Here is a 19,920-nt window from a genome sequence, read left to right on the forward strand (position 1 = left end):
AAAAGTAAATAAAAAATAAATAAAAAAATAAAAGTAGAAAATGAAAGACTATGTGAAAAATAAATGTTGATGAAAGGTAGCAAGTTTTTGCTTTTCGGTCTTTACATGGTATCACAATTCTCCTTTTTTCAAGTGATTTAGTCATTAACAAGTTATTGAAAGGTTATGTGATGATACTGTACAGAATGTACTCGCTCACTAAAGAAAAGTACAGAAAGATGTGGTGTATTGCCTTAGAAAACAATATTCTCTAGGTCAAAGATTGACTCCAGTAGTTGTTATATACAACAATATAGCACAGCTTCTAATTGCAAGCACGCAATTCAAGCCTTATTTCAATCTGATACGGCGTCTTTTATCTCTATTAGCAATTTATCTTAAATCCCTTTGATGTTGGACTTTACATAAACACAATTAAGTAAAATGCATCTCCGGTAATAAAATACAAAAATAATTTTCCTGTATTCATTTGTGGCTTAGGAAATGTCACGAATGTCGCTGTGAATTTATCTTGCGTCAGTTTTTAATACGCAGTTCCATAAATTAGAAGCAAACATATCAAAGCCCAGGAACTTGTCCCTACATTTGGTTTTGCAAACCTTCTAATAGTTTTAGAATGACAGCTTACCAGTATCTTCGAGATATTTCATCTAAGTGTTTCAGAAAAAAATAACTTTCCTGCAAATATTCTAACACCAGTTTGTCCGGAGCACATTTTACACCCTATCTGCATAATTGAAATTTTGCCAGGAAAAGTTGTTAAACCATATACAGAACAGTAATTTGAAGATTGAGATTGTCTTATGTACATAATTATACTCATATAAAAGCAATTTACCTCTGAGATGGTAGTACAACACTTTCTAAATATAACACAGTTATTCATAAACTTTAGAGCAAACAAAAATATTTTTCGGCGAATGCCATATTAAGAACGAATTCGTGACCATGCCACGTGATTTCAGTTTGCAAATCAGACTACTCGATAACGCATTATAGATAATTTATCAAAATGAACGATTTATGCAACACTCTGCCTGATTGGACGAGAGTGTCTATTTGTTTCACTCTGCTGATTGTGCTATAATGACAGAAGTAACGTATAATACGGAGCAGTTGAATTGTGAAATGCAGTTCGCGAGGTTCAACGGGTATTGCCTTATATGTGTTCTTGTGGGAAGTAGGAGAGAAATAGATTCAGAAATGTCCGTCAGTGTTTTCTCAAGTTCTAGCACTATCACATTTTTCCTTGATGTTGTTGCACAGAACTTTCAAAATTTATAGAGAAGGTAAATAGTGCATATTGAATAAGGAGATCGTAAAGTAAGCTATACACTATGATGTTCTGTGCTGAATAAGATGGTGTAAAATCTTCTATGTTTTGAATTAAGACGATTTAGAAACTATAACAGTACTTTCGTATACCGTTGAGTGTATCTTTGTAAATTGACTGACGCGTATACTTTGCAACACTGAAATGAAATTGAAAGAAAAAATATTCGAAAAAGCCTATGTCCGCTAAAAAAGCAGACTTAGGTGATAATGTATTCTAGCACTGTCACACATTTTGTAGCTCCAATTCCCTAATGAGACTTGCCTTTTCAGCAAATATCTGAGTTATGAAAGTGTTTTTCATTCACTACTGATGGGTGTTGTTGTGAAACGAAGAAAACACTACAAAGCTTTTTGCTTCCTTTGCTGTTTTTATAGCACTTGAAACTTAAGAGTCGTTATATGCTCTCGTAAATCCTGTTTGAACAAAGTTCTGCAAACGGGTTATTCGTTCACTAAGATTAACCATAATGTATTTCGACAGGCCGATGTTTAAACAACTATTGATTCCTTTTGATAAGAATGCAGAATAATAATAATCCGGATGTACATCTAATATCTAATGTATTGATTATCATTTGTAAGGGTGTGCAAAAGTTAGTCTTCTAAAATCTAAAATCCTACTGGATTGTTTAAGCAAGTTGCTGAGTTAACATTAATTTCTAAAATTTAGCATCTTTATAAGAATGATTTTGAAATATATTTTGTATATGCGAAGAATAAACAAATATAACAAAACGCTTTATATAACTATTCGTTTTGTGCGAATGTTAAAATGTGAAACAACTGGACCTTGAATTTTTTATACCAAACGATAACGATGATTACCATGAAATGACTTACACTTACGTCACTGAAATAGGTTGATAAAGGGCGACCACCCATATTGTAATGCAAGAAAAATCTTGAAACATACATAAATTCTAAAATGTGAGCGGGTTAATCATCAGCTACATGTACATTTTGTATTAAAGTCTTATTACAAGTCAAACGAAATGTGGAGCGATGAAATGCAGGTTAGATAAGCGCTTCGGATATATCGGTTATGTGAAAAATGGAAGCAGGGGTAATAAAAGATGCAAGATATAAATACTTTTTTTAAATTGACTGTTGCCATGCCCTTATTTTCTCAGAGATTTTATTGATTCAGAAATCAAGTTATTTTCCCAAAGGGCATTATTAGAGACACCATTGCTACATTAATCTGTCTGAAGGTTTCATGACGCTTAACAGATATCTCTGGTCACATTTTGCGTTTTACTTATCTTTAGATAAGAAAGTTATACGCCAGCAAATATGATGTTATGCATTTTCGCTTGAGTTTTGCTCTATATTAACTAAAATATTAAAACCATACCTTCCAACTTTCGAAATAATACATATATTACAGAAAGAGAAACAATTATCTCACTTATGTGTAGTCGTGGACCAAACTTGTTGTATACACACATTTACCAAGGACCACAAAATACTCACAATACGGTGCTAAGCCCTGACATGTCACTTCCATAACGTATTGTGATGACCCTATGCCCGTTGTGCGTCGTAAATATTTTGGTTTTTAAAATAGCATCTTCTTAACCACTTTAAATTCCACAAGGCTATAAATAAGTGGTCGATAAGATAAATCAATTATAGGGTTTGCTAGTGACCCTCCATTGAAATATGTCTGGATAATGAATATGGGGAATAACAGGTACACATGGTCGGAAAAAAACTACAAATTGTGTCAGTTACACAGGTACATATTGTCGGAAGATCTACATAATTGTAAATTACACAGGTACACATTGTCGGAAATACCAATTTTATCAGTTACAAAGGTACACATTGTCGGAAAGACTACCAATTTGACAGTTACCCTGTTCATGTATTTGTTTTACTAATTCAGTATTTATATGCAGAAACGTTTGCTCTTTATCACTTGTGATGAATGTAATTTTCGCAATAGCCGTTTATGTATTTATATGCGAAATCATTCAAGAAATACATAATATACAAGAAAGCGACCTTTTGGCTTCATGTCAATTTTATGCACTAAAAATATAAAAACAACTAAATTTTTTACTTTTAAACTTTTAGTACAGAAATTTGCACATGGCTTGTTACTTTTCTTTTCAGATTGTTAAAGTTCTAAAATTTTGTTAGTTCAAGAAGCAAGAATTCATGTAAGCTGCATGTTGTTTTTCTTTGTTTTGTTTTACAGTTGAGTTCAGTTGTCGTTTTTGCTTTCATTAGTGCTTTGTAGATTTCGTTCAAAGATAGATCCTGCAAATTTCTACTCTTCAGTGCGCTATCAGAAACTGTTTTCACTATCATTCTATAATCTGCAATTGCATTAGTAAAAGTTAATGACCCAGTCTGTATGTTTCCAATATAACATGTGAGCACCTCACCAAGACAAGTTTTGTCTAAACCATTAAGGCAGTAATAAAGTAGATTTATCTCTCAAATACGCAGTGCCATTATTCTTCGAACCAGAAATCATCTGATATTAGACATAAAGAAACTTTGCATTAAATTGAAGAATTTGAATATTGATTTAGCACAGCAATGCTAAGCTATAACAGTAGAAATATAAAAAAATATACCAGGTGATAAAAGGACATGTTCTGTACTTAAGAGTATACCTTTACGCATTAAAACCGGTAACAATGCAGTGAAATACACAAATATTGCATTAAACAAAGTAGATAATGCAGAATGTTTATAGATTTCTCTATTTGCTGGGTAAAAATGATTTGAATTATTTCAAATCATTTCCGTCTATAAGGTTATTATTGCGTGAGCTGCATTATTACACAAATAACTATGCTTTTAGATACCACAATATCAGTGTGTTTACTTGAACGTTTGTCTTAGTTATTTGTAAAATGCTATCTGATAAATGAAGAGTTGTTTGGCACCAATAAAATGTCAAAAATCTATTAAATGAATAAGACAATTCTGACTAATCTTCCATGGGGCCTTCTTTTTGCAATTATTTTATTGGATATTATTGTCTTATGTAGATTTTCTTTTTTACTTTAAAGTATGTAAATAGTTTCAATATGCATTTGCATTTGAGCCGCGCCATGAGAAAACCAACATAGTGCATTTGCGACCAGCATGGATCCAGACCAGCCTGCGTATTCGCGCAGTCTGGTCAGGATTGATGCTGTTGGCTAACGGTTTCTCTAATTGCAATAGGCTTTGAAAGCGAACAGCATGGATCCTGACCAGACTGCGCGAATGCACAGGCTGGTCTGGATCCATGCTGGTCGCAAACGCTCTATGTTGGTTTTCCCATGGCGCGGCTCATTTTAACTTCAATTTTAGCACGCTTTGTTTCTTTCTGCATTATAATTAAATACAGAATATCTTCTTCTAACCAGTGTATAAAATAACCATTTCACCTAAATCCAGACAAAATACATTGGTTGCATTTCCCACAAGGATACAAATCAATCACTTTTATAGGAGCAACAGCTATTATTCTCCATAATTCGCAGCTTCAGTCAGTGTCTGGCCCTGCTACTAAAGTGTCTAAGATTGGCGTGATACGGAAACCAACGCAACAAATTAAAGAAAAGATATCGCAAGCATGTTATTTTTCCTTTCTCTTATTTAAATGTTGTAGTTTATCTTTTCCAACTTTTTGAACTTACTAACCCCTTTACTTAAATTTTCAATATTTTCACGTTAACTTTATTTTTAAGGAGATTTATCTATCTGTTATCGAATTTTGGTTGAAATCACCCTTTTGAAAATGTTCCTGTGTTTTCGGAGAGCGACAGGGTCTTACGCAACTACACTGCTTTACTTGAACGTTGCTGTATTTCCTTCTATTTATGACAGTGATAGCCTTAACAGAACAAATTAAAATATCAAGGCAGATGGTAGAATTCGACACTCGCAAACTTTTTTTCTAAGGAGTGCAAAACCAGAGAATTTTACTTGATACTTTTGTTGTTATTACTCAATCTCTTTCTTGTGCAAACACCTCAAGTGCACATTATCAAGTTTTCTTCCCCAATGGAGAAATTCTCACTTTAAAAGCCAATTCATTTACATTCCTTTATAACTTTCTATACTTCACTAAGTCTGAAAGAAAACTCATACGGAAAACAAACTTTCATTACGAGAAAAGCCGCCCGGTACTTGGGCTCAGCATTGTTATTTGGTCTGACCATTTTGGAACATACCGTTCAAGGTTTGATAGAATTCCGCTTAAGTCGATGCTATGGCCGTAAGGGGTGCAACGTATTTCATTACCACTCTTGAACTGACTGATTTAAACAAAGTTTTCTATTGTATTGCTTTTTTGCAATCTAGATTTTCTTTTACACATTATTCTCAGCACATCGTTACGAAATAAAAAACAGTTAGTCAATTTTGAGATGTTTTTAGAGATGCAAGTTCATTTAAACGAGAGTTCTATACTAAATAAATCACGCTGTGCAAGTTTCGGATAAAACTCGTACCGTGACATTTGTCAGTGCCACTTTTATATGTCGCTAAGGGGCGGGGTATTATACGCAGTATCATACATTTGAATGTCACAGATTGTAGAGATAAACAACATTTATTGCTGGAATACGTGAGAAAACTTATTTTCTTAGGTCTAGTAACAGTAATTTTCCAGTAATGGTTTTAAAAACAATTCTGTCGGAAGCATTTTTCAGATCTATTTCTCAAAACATTGTGTAGAAACGAAAAAATTATATAGATTTGTAAACTTCTTCAAATGCTTTATTTCTTATTTGATATGCATTTTTACGTGTAGTTTTTAAACATAGTAATATTGTTTGCCATGGCATTTATTCTGTTGTATTTGGTAAAATGATGAGATGTTTTATGTTTATAGTATGACCAGATTCTTTTGAAACAATCAGATTATTTTGATGTTCAGCCTATTTAAATATATATATATATGTAGGAAAAAACACTTCAGCAAGGTTTTTTGATTTGGGTTCTTTCTTGGAACGTGACTGTTCTAATGGGACCTTTGCTCTTGTTAAAACAAAAATATTAAACATGCAGTTAGGACATTCGTGTTAATTCAGACACATATACATGACTTCGTTTTGAAACTATTATATTTTTCTGGTTCTTTGGGATCATCAAGTCAATTCAATACTTATATATTTATATACATTTGATAGTGTTCTGCATAAGTCGATGCAAGGGGACGTTAGAGGTATTGCATATTCCATTACCTCTCATAAACAGGTTCAACCAAAAGAGCTTCCAATAGATTTTATTACATAAAACATATCAATAACCAAGCCCTCCATGGTTGTATTTTGAAAAGGTAAATTGAGAACAAGACATTGTGCTAGAAATGTTGCAGTTAATAAGGTGCCACAAAGGTGGCGGTTAAATGCTTAAAAAACTATTTAAATTTTAGTAATAATAGGCCATGGAATGACGTAAATTCTATGGCTTAAGACAGGTAAAATTTATGGCGTAAGAGAGCTAATTACTGTTTTGTGTGAGAAAACAATTGTAATTAATTCTTTTCTTTTCCCGTTTCCGTTCTTTTTCGTAACTGAGAGTGCAACTATTAATCACAATAACTGTAGGAGTAAATTTAAATTATATGTCTAAAATTGGCTTGCGTTATGGAGCTGACGTACACAGTTATTTTCATTGCATCGAGTGCCCTGCAGAGATATACCATTTTTCTTCCTTACATTGTAAAGCAGCTCATTCCTCTAATGCAAAAAAAGAGGAAGTTTTTGTCTGTAATTAAAAGTGATTTAATACAGATCAGATTAAAGCAGTAAAATCTCTTTTCGATAAATTTATCATGGCAAACATGCACAAATTACAAACAAAACATACATTGCAGAAAAAAAATGAAAAAAGAAAAAAAACTACATAAAACAGTCAATTATCTATTAATGAAGGGACGTCTTAGGCTGCCTAAGCTTTGTAAGTTTTTATTAATCTACAAGACAGAACTGTTCACGAATACATTCTAATCAGAGAGCTTAAGCAGATGTCAAGGTTATCAATAGTACATCATTAATCTTCTGTAAACAACATTTCTTGAAATATATCCTTTGGTGATAGACAGGTGACCTTCCCTTTTAGTCTTCCACAGTACAATATGTGTATGGCACGAATGGGCGCAGTAACCATATTTAGATCATTCCGGCAGCAGATAATGAGCGTTTCAATTTCTATAAGAAAGAATCAGCCTACACCTGCATTTTGTCATCAATCATCGGACAATTCAGCGATACACGCGTGGTATTATCTGATACTGTATTAAATGGGCATCATTTTATATCACGGATTTATGTTTTCTGTTATATTTATGTCACGGATACGCCTTTCGAAAATTAATATCCTCCCACGAATTATTCATAATATTTCTGGGGTATTTTCAAATGTTCGCGTAACTTGATGTCGCTATTATACGTACTATTCATCACTTAGTACTATGTGTTAGGTATGACGTACTATTGAACAATAAGAACGTTGTGTTAGATGACGATGATAAATTCATTCAAAACTAAAAATATTATATTATATGTTCTTGCATTTATTATCGTAACCTGTTCTTAAGAAACAAAGCAGAGACTTCTGTAATACCTGTAAATGGAGACACTTTGAAACCTTTATACTGACAAATTTCGATTTCAATACGAAACAGGACTCATAAAACCTACAATCATTTTTTTGCAACACAAACTGTCGTCTTCATATGATAACGCTAAAAATAAAGTGTTGTATATTGTGTTATACTTTTCAAAATTAAAGCATGTTTTAGGCAAACTGTTATATAATATTTTAAAAACACTTAAAACAGCAAGTTATCATAAAATATTTTAGTATTGAGTTATGAAAAAGATTGACGGACAAAATACAATGTATTATCACAAAAAGTAATTTATTTAAAATAAGGAAATCACTTTATCTCTGGAAACGATTAATGAAAATCAAATTTCATCATATGATAGAATCATGTTTAAATTCTTGTCAAATATGTTTGTTCGCATTGCATACATGCGGCTTGAACAAATTTCTTATGTTAAAAATAAGACTTTTATTAATTACATGTAGCTTGTTATCGTTTTAACGGAGTGAAACAAACATGTATGAAATGTAAATGTGCAGCACATTGAATTTGATCAAAATCGATTTCTCAAAATTAATTTACATATTGGCATAACAGATGCGTTTGTGTATTTAATATGTTGTTGACAACCACCTCCATTGGTTAACCATTTAACAAGGCTCCGTAGACTTATTTACTTATTCATCTTCTTTTGTTGTTGACAACACGTGTCTAATAAGAATAGAAGTATTTGCACATTTTGATAAAAATAAACAGGCTTCATGTTAACAAAACATTTTGAGGCTCAGCTGACTTTGATAATGAAGCTTTATTTGCCATTTATATCTAATTATATCTAATTTGCATGTTTAAAATAAAATGTTTAGTTGATAATCATTTTCAAGGTCTTATTTGGTGTTGCTTGTTAGACTCAACTGAATTTGAATATTGAAGATGTAGTAAAATTGGCTTACCAAAGTTTCAATCTAAAACTCAGCTAAGACCGAAAATTGTTTTGTGAACATGAGACCAGACTATTGTATAGGAAACCACTGGAGCTATACAATTAAATTTGAATTCAGAGACCATATATAACGATGCCAAATGAAATTACGTTCGACGTTATTTATGGAATGTGTACAGAACGAACGGTTGTTGTTTTGAATTCTATAATGGCAAAATTATATCCTCCCCAGAGGAATTTTCTTCACGAAAAGAACAAATGGAAATTTACCATTCTGTAAAGAAATAAACGGATTTTGGTGTAACAGCCGATGATTGCATAACAACCGATGATTGCATAACAACCGACCGATATATACATCAAAAGCCAATAACTTATATGAGGAAGTTAATTAAAATTATTGTGAAATGCAGCAAGAGGACGATATCCGGTTTGTTAGGCGACAGTGGCTGATCAACATATATTTAAACAGCTTATGAGGCCTCTTTTACTGTATCATTTATATACGCAATATTCTCGCGCTTGAGCAGGAATGTAATGTGCGTTAGAGAATCCTTCGAAGAGTAAGGTTAGAGCGAAACAGTTGTCGCGTAGACGTTACAGGTATGATATTATAGGATGCAGCCTTTAGTGGTCAATCGTGGATTTTAGAGAGATTCATCTCCTTTAATGAAATAAATAGACAACTCTTGATCAGTAAAGCAATGTCAATGAGAGAAAAAAAAAAACCGAGCAAAATACTACAAGAGCCCAGTATGAAAACCCATATCTACCTGCGTTTACATATACAACACTCCATGTGTAAATGTATACATATGCTCATAGACTTTTTACACGGAACAAACATAATTGTAACCATCAGACAGGATACTTTTAGTAATTTTCAGTTCTATATGATTTCTGAAGTAAGATATCAAATACACCTTCAGTGTCGTACAAAGTCGCGTAACATTGTAATATATATTTATTACCTTACTTAAAATGCACACATAAACTGTATATAAGTAATGTTTGCCGGATATTCCTACTAGAATTACTGCATTAGGTTCGTCTGGCAGTGGACACTCCTTTATCGCTGTCAAAGAAATTCATCATCCAGTGGTCTACTGGTATGCTGAGAAATCAATTTAACTAATTAGACACGTAGGAAGAAAGGTCTGCAAAATTTCTGCGTTTTTCCTTTGCCGTAAATGTCAACTAAGTTGGAAAATACGAAGAAGATGCTTGCTAACTGGTTTCGTTCCAACTTCCGTGTTAAGGTTTCTACATTTGTGGAGGCATTTTTTTACCCCAAAAAAATGATAAATCGCTTAATTACTTTTCTACCCACCTAAGACGTAGTCTTCCATTTTGAAAAAAAATTCAAACAACACCCAAATCATAGAAAGAAAAGGTTGTTTCACATGAAAATTGAACAGCATATAAAACATGTATATTACTCTACACTGTCAGTTTACTGGCAGCTACATTGAAGTCCGGAAAAGGGCTACATAAAGCTAGGGGCCACAATTTCGGACAGTTCAGCGCCTTTAAAAACTCACCATTTTCAAACAACATCTTCGTTTCGATGCATTTGCAATAATGTCCCAGTGCTGAAATATTACATGACTAGGTTGAAGTAATTTTCAGCAATTGGTCATTTTCGTTTCTTTACAAATGGTATTCATATTTAAAAGGGGACAACTTTTTGAGAATATTTCAAGTATTTCAATTAAGGGCCGTGAAGAAAATCGGCAAAGTCCGTTATCTTCGTATGCGATTTCCGGTATTCTCCGTTTTTACGGAAAACCTTTCGCGCGTTGAGGTATATTTACGTCCGAAGAATGCCGAATTGCCAAATGACAATACGTAATTATACGTACATTGCCGAGTGTCATTACGTGTCCACAGCTGTACTGTAAAAGAAAATTAATACCTTTATTGACGTTTTGATGTAGTATTCTTCCCGGAGGGAAGATAATATGATAGTCTAGCATCGCGGTCATCAATAATGCAAGATAAGTGGTTGTCGGAAGGACTGACAAGATTTAACCTTGATAGAATGTGTTTGAAAAAAGTTGCGATGTTCTTGACGCGCGCCATTTGTATAAGTATATGAACATATTTTGTTTCTGGTAATTAGACTGAAAAACAGTGTTGTATGAAAATGTTGTTTTTAAACAGTAGCGATTTTCCCAATAGTGCAATATCTCAAGCTCTTAACACCTTCATAAAGATTGTAGATTGTTCCACTTAAACCCTTAGGGACATGCCTCCAGATCAATATTACAAGTTCAAAAATATCTAATGCAAACATCAATTGAAATAAGATGTTGTTAATGGTAAAATAATGAATATGACACAAAGTTCAGCTTCTATTTTATATCAAATTTTAATAGGGTGACTAACGCTTTTAAGAAGTTTCTAAATATCATAAAAAGGAGTTATTAGAGAAAACTTCCTTAAACGTGCGGAATCAAGTTATGTCTTTCTATTGCTATTACTTACAATAGAAGCCATTCCAATTACTAACTATAGAAGGTATTTTCAAAATTTCGAAAAAACTGACATAAATTTAGAAGCGTGCAACTTTGTGAAATGTGTAGATTGATGCTCTTTAAAATGTTTTCATGAATGAGAATAAAGATAATGAATTTTATATAAGTCAACCAGATGTTAGGTGTTAATATATACAAAAAAATTGTCAACAACAGGCGGTTATGATTTTGTTCTGAAAAATGTTTTGTTCAAGTCCTTGTACAATGAATGGATTTATCAATGGCGTGTCGCCCATTTTCAGTATTTGGAAATTAATTTTCTAACATAAATTAATATCATGGTATTTTGCCCTTTTTAATTATTTGGCAAACTGGCGTTATCAAGGTGAAATTGTGTCTTAACAGATTTAATGTAGGGGTGGGGAAACAGTCTTGCAAGCATGGAGGGGCCATTAGTAAAACTATCGACCTTTTGCAAGCCAGCTAAATGGTTTCCTTACATGACAACAAAAGCAGGGATCGAACCCATAAAGATGAATGGCAGGTGATATGAAGTCAGCTACCTACCAGTCAGCATTGGAGGCCTCCTTAGTAGCTGACATCTGTAAAGAAATGAGGTATAAATATTTCTATTCTTACCATAATGTATTTTTCTGCGTAATCCACTCATGCAGGTGGAAACATAAAGTTACTTTATAATATGTAAATGACAATTTGGTTGCAAAGTCTTGCAAATGTAGACATTCAAGACTTGTTTATTTAAACTAACTGATACCATGTTACATGATACAAACTGTCTTTGCAAAAGATAACTTTATAATCTTAAATTGTTCCTTCTTCAATTCTGACAAAGTTATGAACATTTTCTGCGCACTTGTGTATGGAACACTCGTTTGATTTTTGTACTTCCGTTTTGTTAAAATGGACGTGTTATGGAATGGCGTCCATCCATCTGTCAACATTTTCTTTTTTCAAACTGTAAGTTAGAAAGTATAATAGCTACATATTTCAAATTTTATAGGATTATAAAGGCACTACTTGTGAAGGATTTCTACTGTTTTGGGCCTCAATATGTCAAAGATCAAAGACACAGTGACACGGAAACTGAAAGCACTTTCCGGAATCTAACTAATGAAGTTTTACAGCTGCGTCTTTCAAACTTCACATTGTGAGTGGGTACCACAAGAGAAAGGTCCCTTTTTGTGGGGATCAGTGGCTTAGCGGTCAAGAACACAGGGGCTTGAACTAATTTCTGGTATTCTTTCAGGGCTCTAAGCCAATAAGTATATTAGCTACATAAAAGCTACGGATTTTATATATAATACAATGACTAAGTACAACAAGGGGAGGATCTCTTTTTGGCTCAAAGGTCTAGGTCTCAGAGACTTGACCTAATTTTTGTATTTGTTTTTCGTTTACTACCTCTAAGTCACTAAGTTTTTTACCCACGACTGCTTTTAAACTTTACAGGATGACTAATCACTACCTAAGGAGGATCTATATTGTCTTTGAGGTCAAAAGGTCAAATGTCAATGTCACAGTGTCCTTGAGACAGAAAATAATTTCCAGATTTTATGTCACAAAGCATAGCAAGTACTTCTTACAGATTGTGTTAGTTCAAACGTAAAACAATGACTAAGTTGCGCTTGAGGAAGATCCCTGTTGATTTTGGGATGATCAGTGGCTCAAAGATCAAGGTCACGAAGTTACAGTATATATAAGCTACAGCTTTCAAACTTACTTGATGATTAAGCACCACCTGAGGAGGATCCTGTTTTCTTTGGGGTCTATAGGTTAAGGTCAAGGCCACAATAATTGGGATACTGAGGAATAGTTTCGAGACTATATATAATTAAATATACGGCTTCTAAACTTCACACAAAGTCTAAGAACCACTAGAAAAATAACCCGTTTAACTTTTGTGATTCAAATGTCAAAGTCACAGGGAAATAACTTAATATCTTTGTACGCGCCCATTGCTTTAAGTTGTTTACAAGGTATTAAGCTAAAATGTCATATTAGGAACACTTGAACTTACAAGAGTGCCTACGCTTTATGAAAGCAATGTTGGTGTAAATGTTCATTTTCTTTAAATACACAGTAACCATGTCATTATTTTCTCTGAGATGTTATCAACAAGATTTATATCCAGAAATCAAAACACATAATGCTGGTTCATTCCCCGAAAGACAATATTAGAAGACAATAGTGCTAATTAATTCTTCTATAGGTTTCAGACGCTCAACAAGTACAATATATAGTATTATCTCAAAGTTTATTATCTCCTTGTATTCAAATAAGAAATAATACTCCGGATATGATGTTACGCATTTTTCTTGACGTTTTAGATGTACTCTGAAGGTATAAATATATTACTGAATATTGACGGGCCCAACTTTTTTGAAAAATAAAAAAGAAATATAAAATATACGTACTATGACCAGCCTGTATCTTTAATCTACCGGTGTCAACCGTGGAATTCATTATTTGATCTAAAACGACATCTCCAAAACCGAACTTTACGTTCATGTTCACAGCATGATCCCATTCTAAAACTAATAACACAGATATATCGTATGCAAACCTCTGGTTGTCAAGACAACAACATTGATAGGGTTTTCCGCCATATTTAAAACAAAATTCACCGAAATGTACCCGAGATTGTCAGAAGCGTAGTTATGAATGGAGGGATTAATTTTGCTTGAAAGATTAGATAACCTACATGTTTGAAATTGCAGGTCTGATTAAAAAGCTGCTTGGGTGACACTATATCAAATAAATATTTAGTCAAACCGATTTGTTTCGTCAAAGACACTTTGCTCTAAGTCCTGTGCAAGTCTTTTGCTTTGAATCTGCAGCCCCTTTTTTAAAGTAGTTTGACAGACAAGTTAAATTATTAGTTTACTACCACAATAATACATTGGAGAGACATGAGACCATCATGGCCTTTTTGTTAAAAATTTTTAGAATCCGATTTTTTTTAATTGAATCAAATTTTAATGCCAATTCGTTAGTTACATTAGCATTCAAAAGGTTTATTCACATATAATATAAAAAGGTTGAATCCCATTGCTTGTGACATTAGAAACGAGTATTCTCTTAACATCTTTTATAGTAACGTAATTTGAATATAGTTGAAATTTGACAAACACAAAGTTTTGAAGCAAATAAGATACATTGAATGAAAATGCTGTATATTGCTAATTATTTATTACTGATAACTTGTCTTGGGGCTAATTCAGTTACAAGTCACGTTTTCGAAGCTTTTGTACACGTTTTTGATATATGAAAATATCTATTCTGAAAGAAAATTATAAACCAATTAAATTTAACTTTAGCAGTGTAAATCAAAGATATGTATAGTTTACTTCGGCGTTTTCATTGATACTGTACAAGTGCTTGCTATGCTCTTTGCGATAAAACTTTCGCTCTTTATCATTAGTGAGGACGACGATTTTCTCATTAATGAAATAAATCAACGTGTATTTTAATTTGGCATTTCTAATCGAACTATGATTTAAATTTTCAGATTGTCGGCAAAGGTTTTTGAAATTTTATCTGTTCTGAAAGCTCATATTTTTCACGTAAGTTGCAGTCATTTTGTTGTTTTCCTTCGTTTATTTTTCTCTTTATTTGTTTCACATTTTATTTGTGGGTTTCGTTTGCAGATGCATACTATTAATTACTGCCTTTCAGTCTGCTACTCAATCATTTTAGAATGACATCAATTACAGTAAATATGTGTGTTTCCACAATACATATGTAATTGACGCCGTCCAGACAACTTTTATCTAAACTCTCTTAAGAGTAATCAAGTAGATTGTATCCTTGAAAACATAATGACATTATTCTGCTGTCCTTGAATGTATTAGATAAGATACAAACAACTTAGCTGTATAAGGATCTGAATTTTGATGAAGTATTAAGTCAGAAGATGAATTAAGTAAGCACATGCCAGTCGGAGAACTGTTAAGTTATACATTTAATTCATTTATTATATCCTATATGAAAACGTAAGGCTGAGTACGAAGTTGGCATGTTCCAGACACGATTAAAACCCCAGCTCCCTTTACCACGGTTACTGACCATCTGTTCTGTTGTATTTTATGTTAGGTGTGTTTCCTCATCACATTCTCTTTGCATTAGTTATAATAATGGAGATTTGAGGCAACTCTATAACTATATCTTTCCACTCCATGTTTTATAAGTAGCCTACATTGTGATAATGACTCCAGTGCACTTTTTGTGCTCTATACATCAAGGGACACACCCGACAAACCGTCAGTAAGTGAACAACTACAACATAACTTCCCTTTAAGCACAACTATAATTAGATTGTTCAAGCATTCTATGCATTTCCTATTTGTTATTCATATGGTTTAGCACATGAAGAGCTTTCAATTGTTAAGACAGATAAGATACATTTCTTTTCATTGCAATAAGATTGAAAAGATGGTAATTAAGTATTAACCTAAGCAACAGTTTGCACTTGAACTTGCAAAAAGGCGTCGCCATTCTCCCGGTGTTTTTCACGGAAATAATGAATCTTGTTATTGAAAATGTGACTATAGACATTTTGCAACGAAGGTATACAGGAGTTAGTAGTAAATCACATTTCCAAAGTATGATACGAGTGTGTGCACGTTCTTGGTTTGCTGTCCACAAAATATATGATACAATGTAAAGTTAAGTTAAACATCTTTTGTAACCTGCATTTACTGTTTGTATGGGTACGTAAATGCATTCGTTATAACATACACAATGTTTCAACAAAGCTCAAAAGCTTTTGTATTGACAAATTTTTGAAATTAAAAACGTCCACGTTCAAAGTATTCATTAGAAACCACATTCTTTTGATAAGAAAACACCTTTTATATCCAACATTTGTATTTAAAATAAACAAGTACAAAATATATATTTTTGATACTTGCACATATAAGCATAATTTCTCGGAATGATCAGATAAAAACAGAATAATATAGCAAATGAAAAATCTTTTATGTTCTGATGTTTTAGTAATTTGACACTCCTATGCTGTATGATATGGTCATAGGGTAATAGGGATACTTATTCTGCACTGTGTTCAAGTTAAATAATAATGACCAATCCATAAAGATTAATATAAACTTACTGCATTCGGTTCTGGAAAAGTGTTCCTCATATCAATAGCATGCACGCACGCACGTATGAACACACTCACAGTTGTCACAAGTTCTATAATCCTTTTATATAATCTATTACACGTGATAGAAAAAGCACTACAAAATGGGTTGAAAAAAAATCAAAACTACCTAGACACTACATAATGGGACTGTCAATTTTTACAAGACTACCTCGACATAACATTATAGAACTGGCAAATTAGACAATACTTCATGGACACTATGTTACAAAACTACCTCGATACTTCATAATGGGACTGGCAATCTTTACAAAACTACTTTCAATTTATATGACATATTGGGACTGGCAAGTTTTACAAGACTACTTGGACACTACATAATGGGACTGGCAATTTTTACAAAACTACTTTCAATGGATATAGTCCTTGAGCCAGACCCAGAAATTTTGGCTAGCGGTACCATCTGAGGGGATTAAAGCTCAATGCTATTTTTGGATAGGTAAACATCTGACAATTCAGAAACTATGTGATAGCATTGTAGTGATGGTAGCTTTTTGTGCGTTATTAGCCATCTAGTAACACCACCCAAAAATAGACTTTCATCAAACTCCCGTTATATATAAACAGACTTTCTATTTCAAACTAATGGTTCTCTCTTATTTTTGAATATATTTACTTGGAAATTGATAGACAAACAGCTCAGTTTATGTATTTTATGTATTTAAAAGAACTGTTATTAAAATATTGCCACTTCAGCGTTTAGTGATTGCAATTACAGACAAACATAGACCAGTGTTTAAACATAATTAAAGAACACTAATATTGTTTCATAATATGCAGTTAGAAAGGTATTTTGCTCATTCTTGAACTAATATGACATGTTTAAATACATAGAGTATAAGGTAATAGAATTCTACATATTACAAAACCAAGTTGTCTGCCATTGGCTGTTGGGGGCGCTTGTAATTTACGGCATATTAATGTGCGTTACCTATTTGTTTGAAATTAATTAATACTTCTATACATGATATGGAATAGAAAAGTATGAAAATCGTTAAATCAAAGCAATTTCTAAACTAGTTTTGATATGTTAAATTAACAATTAGACAGTTATTCGCAGACCAATAGTTTTTAATATCAAAGCCACCTTGTTGTTATTGTAATTTACTTGACAATACACGTGTAGACGAAAAACACAAAGTATGTTGTTTAAACATGATGTTTTACTATCTGATCTGCCTAAAAGGTGCATATTCATACCTACTTCTGTATCAATGATCTTATGCTTAAACAGTAAATATTTTTATGCTGAATAATACCAAATGGTACTTTTTATACAGTAAAATACGTTACCATAAAATCAAGATTTTCATAATATTTCATATAAACATGTTAAAGTCGTTGTTATTTAGTATTATGTTTAGAAAAGAAATATTTTAACTAATCAATAAAATCATTCTTCGGTTAGATATCAAATGCCATGTAAATTAATAGAATGTAAAAGTGTAATTTACGTTACAATATGTTACCTTAATCGGTAATATGCCGCCGTTATTATGTTCAATTATTATCTTTCTATATCATGTCAAGGTTATTCTTTGTTTTCAATAAACCACATTTTCTATGTATTCAACACACGGGAACATTCTTAGTTATGATTCTTCATCACTGTCTGAATCTTATAAGATATCGTCAATATTGGTACGCGAATAATCTTCATCAGTTTCACTGGTTTCGTTTACAAGTTCGTCAGGAGCGATCTTTTTGTCACTCAAGTGGTTCACTAACTGTTGTTCGTCATCAAAGTCCCAGCAATTTTAACATGGATAAACATAGATAAAGGCTATTCTCATGGGCATGTAGTCAAATAAACATCTTTAAGAAAAGATCAAGGTTGTTTGATTTTGATATGAATAAGAGTTAAACTACAAAATTATTAATTTAATGTAGAAAAACATGAAGAGATTTATCAAATTTGAGTATATTATGATAAAGTTTTCCTATTATTTGTACAACAGCTACGCAGATATGTATATTTAACATTTTGTAAATTAATATAAATAAATGAATAAGTAACTGATAGTTGACTGGACTGATATGGTGGCATCAGGGTCATGTCTATGCCGTCAGAACTATTTAGGACGCCGTCTTGGTTGTCATTCATGTTGACAAACATTTCGTATCTAACCTTGTTGAAGTTCCGATATTTTTGGTGACCATTATACTGCAAATATAAATGACTCTCCGTCTCCAAAACGTCGTCGGAGCACACATGTTGACGTCCAAACATTTAGCTGTCTAAACATAACTTTATTTTGTTGTCATCATTACCCATGAAATATTTCCAATTCTGCGCATGTTTTGGTATTTTTGACCAGAAAACAGAAGTGTTGGTGCAGTTCCACGTCGTTTTCTTTCGACAGACTAGATTCTTTTGGAAAAGTATGTATCTGCAATGAAATCTACTATCAAAGCATCACCATCAATGATGTAAGATACGTTTTCAATAGAATGGTATGGTGGCATATTTCTGCATTCACTTAAGCAGAAAGTTTTCGCGAACAGTTTACGTGAAAATCTAAAAGATTTTCACGAAAAGAATCTCTTATTCTAAGTGGAAAAAATTCACGATAGTGCGATAACAGATACCGAATTAACAGAAATAATAAAGGGAGTTAAAAAATACGTTAATTTTGTAACGCATATGAATGTTATAATAAAATATCTATATCTCTTAGGGGTGGTGGTTGGGGACTAAGGTTGATATAACCCGCTTCATTCCGTAGAGGGGACTATTGGGTTAACTTTATGCAGTTCAGTTCACTATTTTGACACATTGTCTCGTTAACAAGATAATATTTTCACGGAAACCTCCTACTTTCACGAAAATTTATTCCATTTTTCGCAAAAAGTATTGTTTTTTTTTCGGGAAAGTTCATAAAATGTTAATGAAAACTTTATGATTCTCGTATGCAGAAATATGCGCAGGTTCCACTTCTTTGTGTGTGGATTTGTCTTCTGAAGTCATGTCTGTTTTCTGTTGTGTAGCGTCAACATATTTAACTCGCATGTGCTGTGTCAAACAACACCTGCAGTATGAAGAATATTGTTTGCTGAAGCTTATGATGCTTCTCTTTTTCTTGGCATGAAGATTGATCGTCTGTTCTATAGTAATTTACACATTCTGTGATGCTGTTGCGGCTGATCTAGACACACTGAAGCCACGAACCCTCAAAAGCTTTCCTGCACAAGGGTGGGTTACTTCAAGATCCATCATTAGGAGTAGATAGGGGAGCGGTGGTCTCAGGTGTCGGCTCAATCTAGGAATCGTAGGTTCGACAGCCCCACTGGGGTCACAACCATGTCTTTTCTAATCACACCAGTACTGGTTTTCCAGGAAGCGGACTCGAGGTTGATACCAATAGGCTTGAAGCTTTCATCACAATCGAGCTAAAACTAATTAGTATAAACTAACGGA

The 19,920-nt window shown here is 33.0% G+C and overlaps 1 protein-coding gene across 3 annotated transcripts in view; it reads left to right on the top strand.

Annotated features, from left to right (window-relative positions):
• Window positions 1-3,464: 3,464 nt before the first annotated feature.
• The window catches only part of LOC123554509 (uncharacterized), a 76,252-nt gene continuing 59,796 nt past the window's right edge, over window positions 3,465-19,920 (top strand). For 2 of the 3 annotated variants that reach the window (XR_008371658.1, XM_053547911.1), the window contains exon 1: window positions 3,465-3,500. Coding sequence is in view for 1 of the 3 variants with exons in the window: in XM_053547911.1 (XP_053403886.1) it covers window positions 3,499-3,500 (2 nt within the window). In the remaining 2 variants the exon portion in view is untranslated. Of the gene's footprint in view, window positions 3,501-14,844; window positions 14,905-19,920 lie in introns of those variants that run through there. The other variant, XM_045344718.2, reaches the window with a different exon arrangement.

Source organism: Mercenaria mercenaria, chromosome 7, assembly GCF_021730395.1.
Source record: "Mercenaria mercenaria strain notata chromosome 7, MADL_Memer_1, whole genome shotgun sequence".
NCBI lineage: Eukaryota > Metazoa > Mollusca > Bivalvia > Venerida > Veneridae > Mercenaria > Mercenaria mercenaria.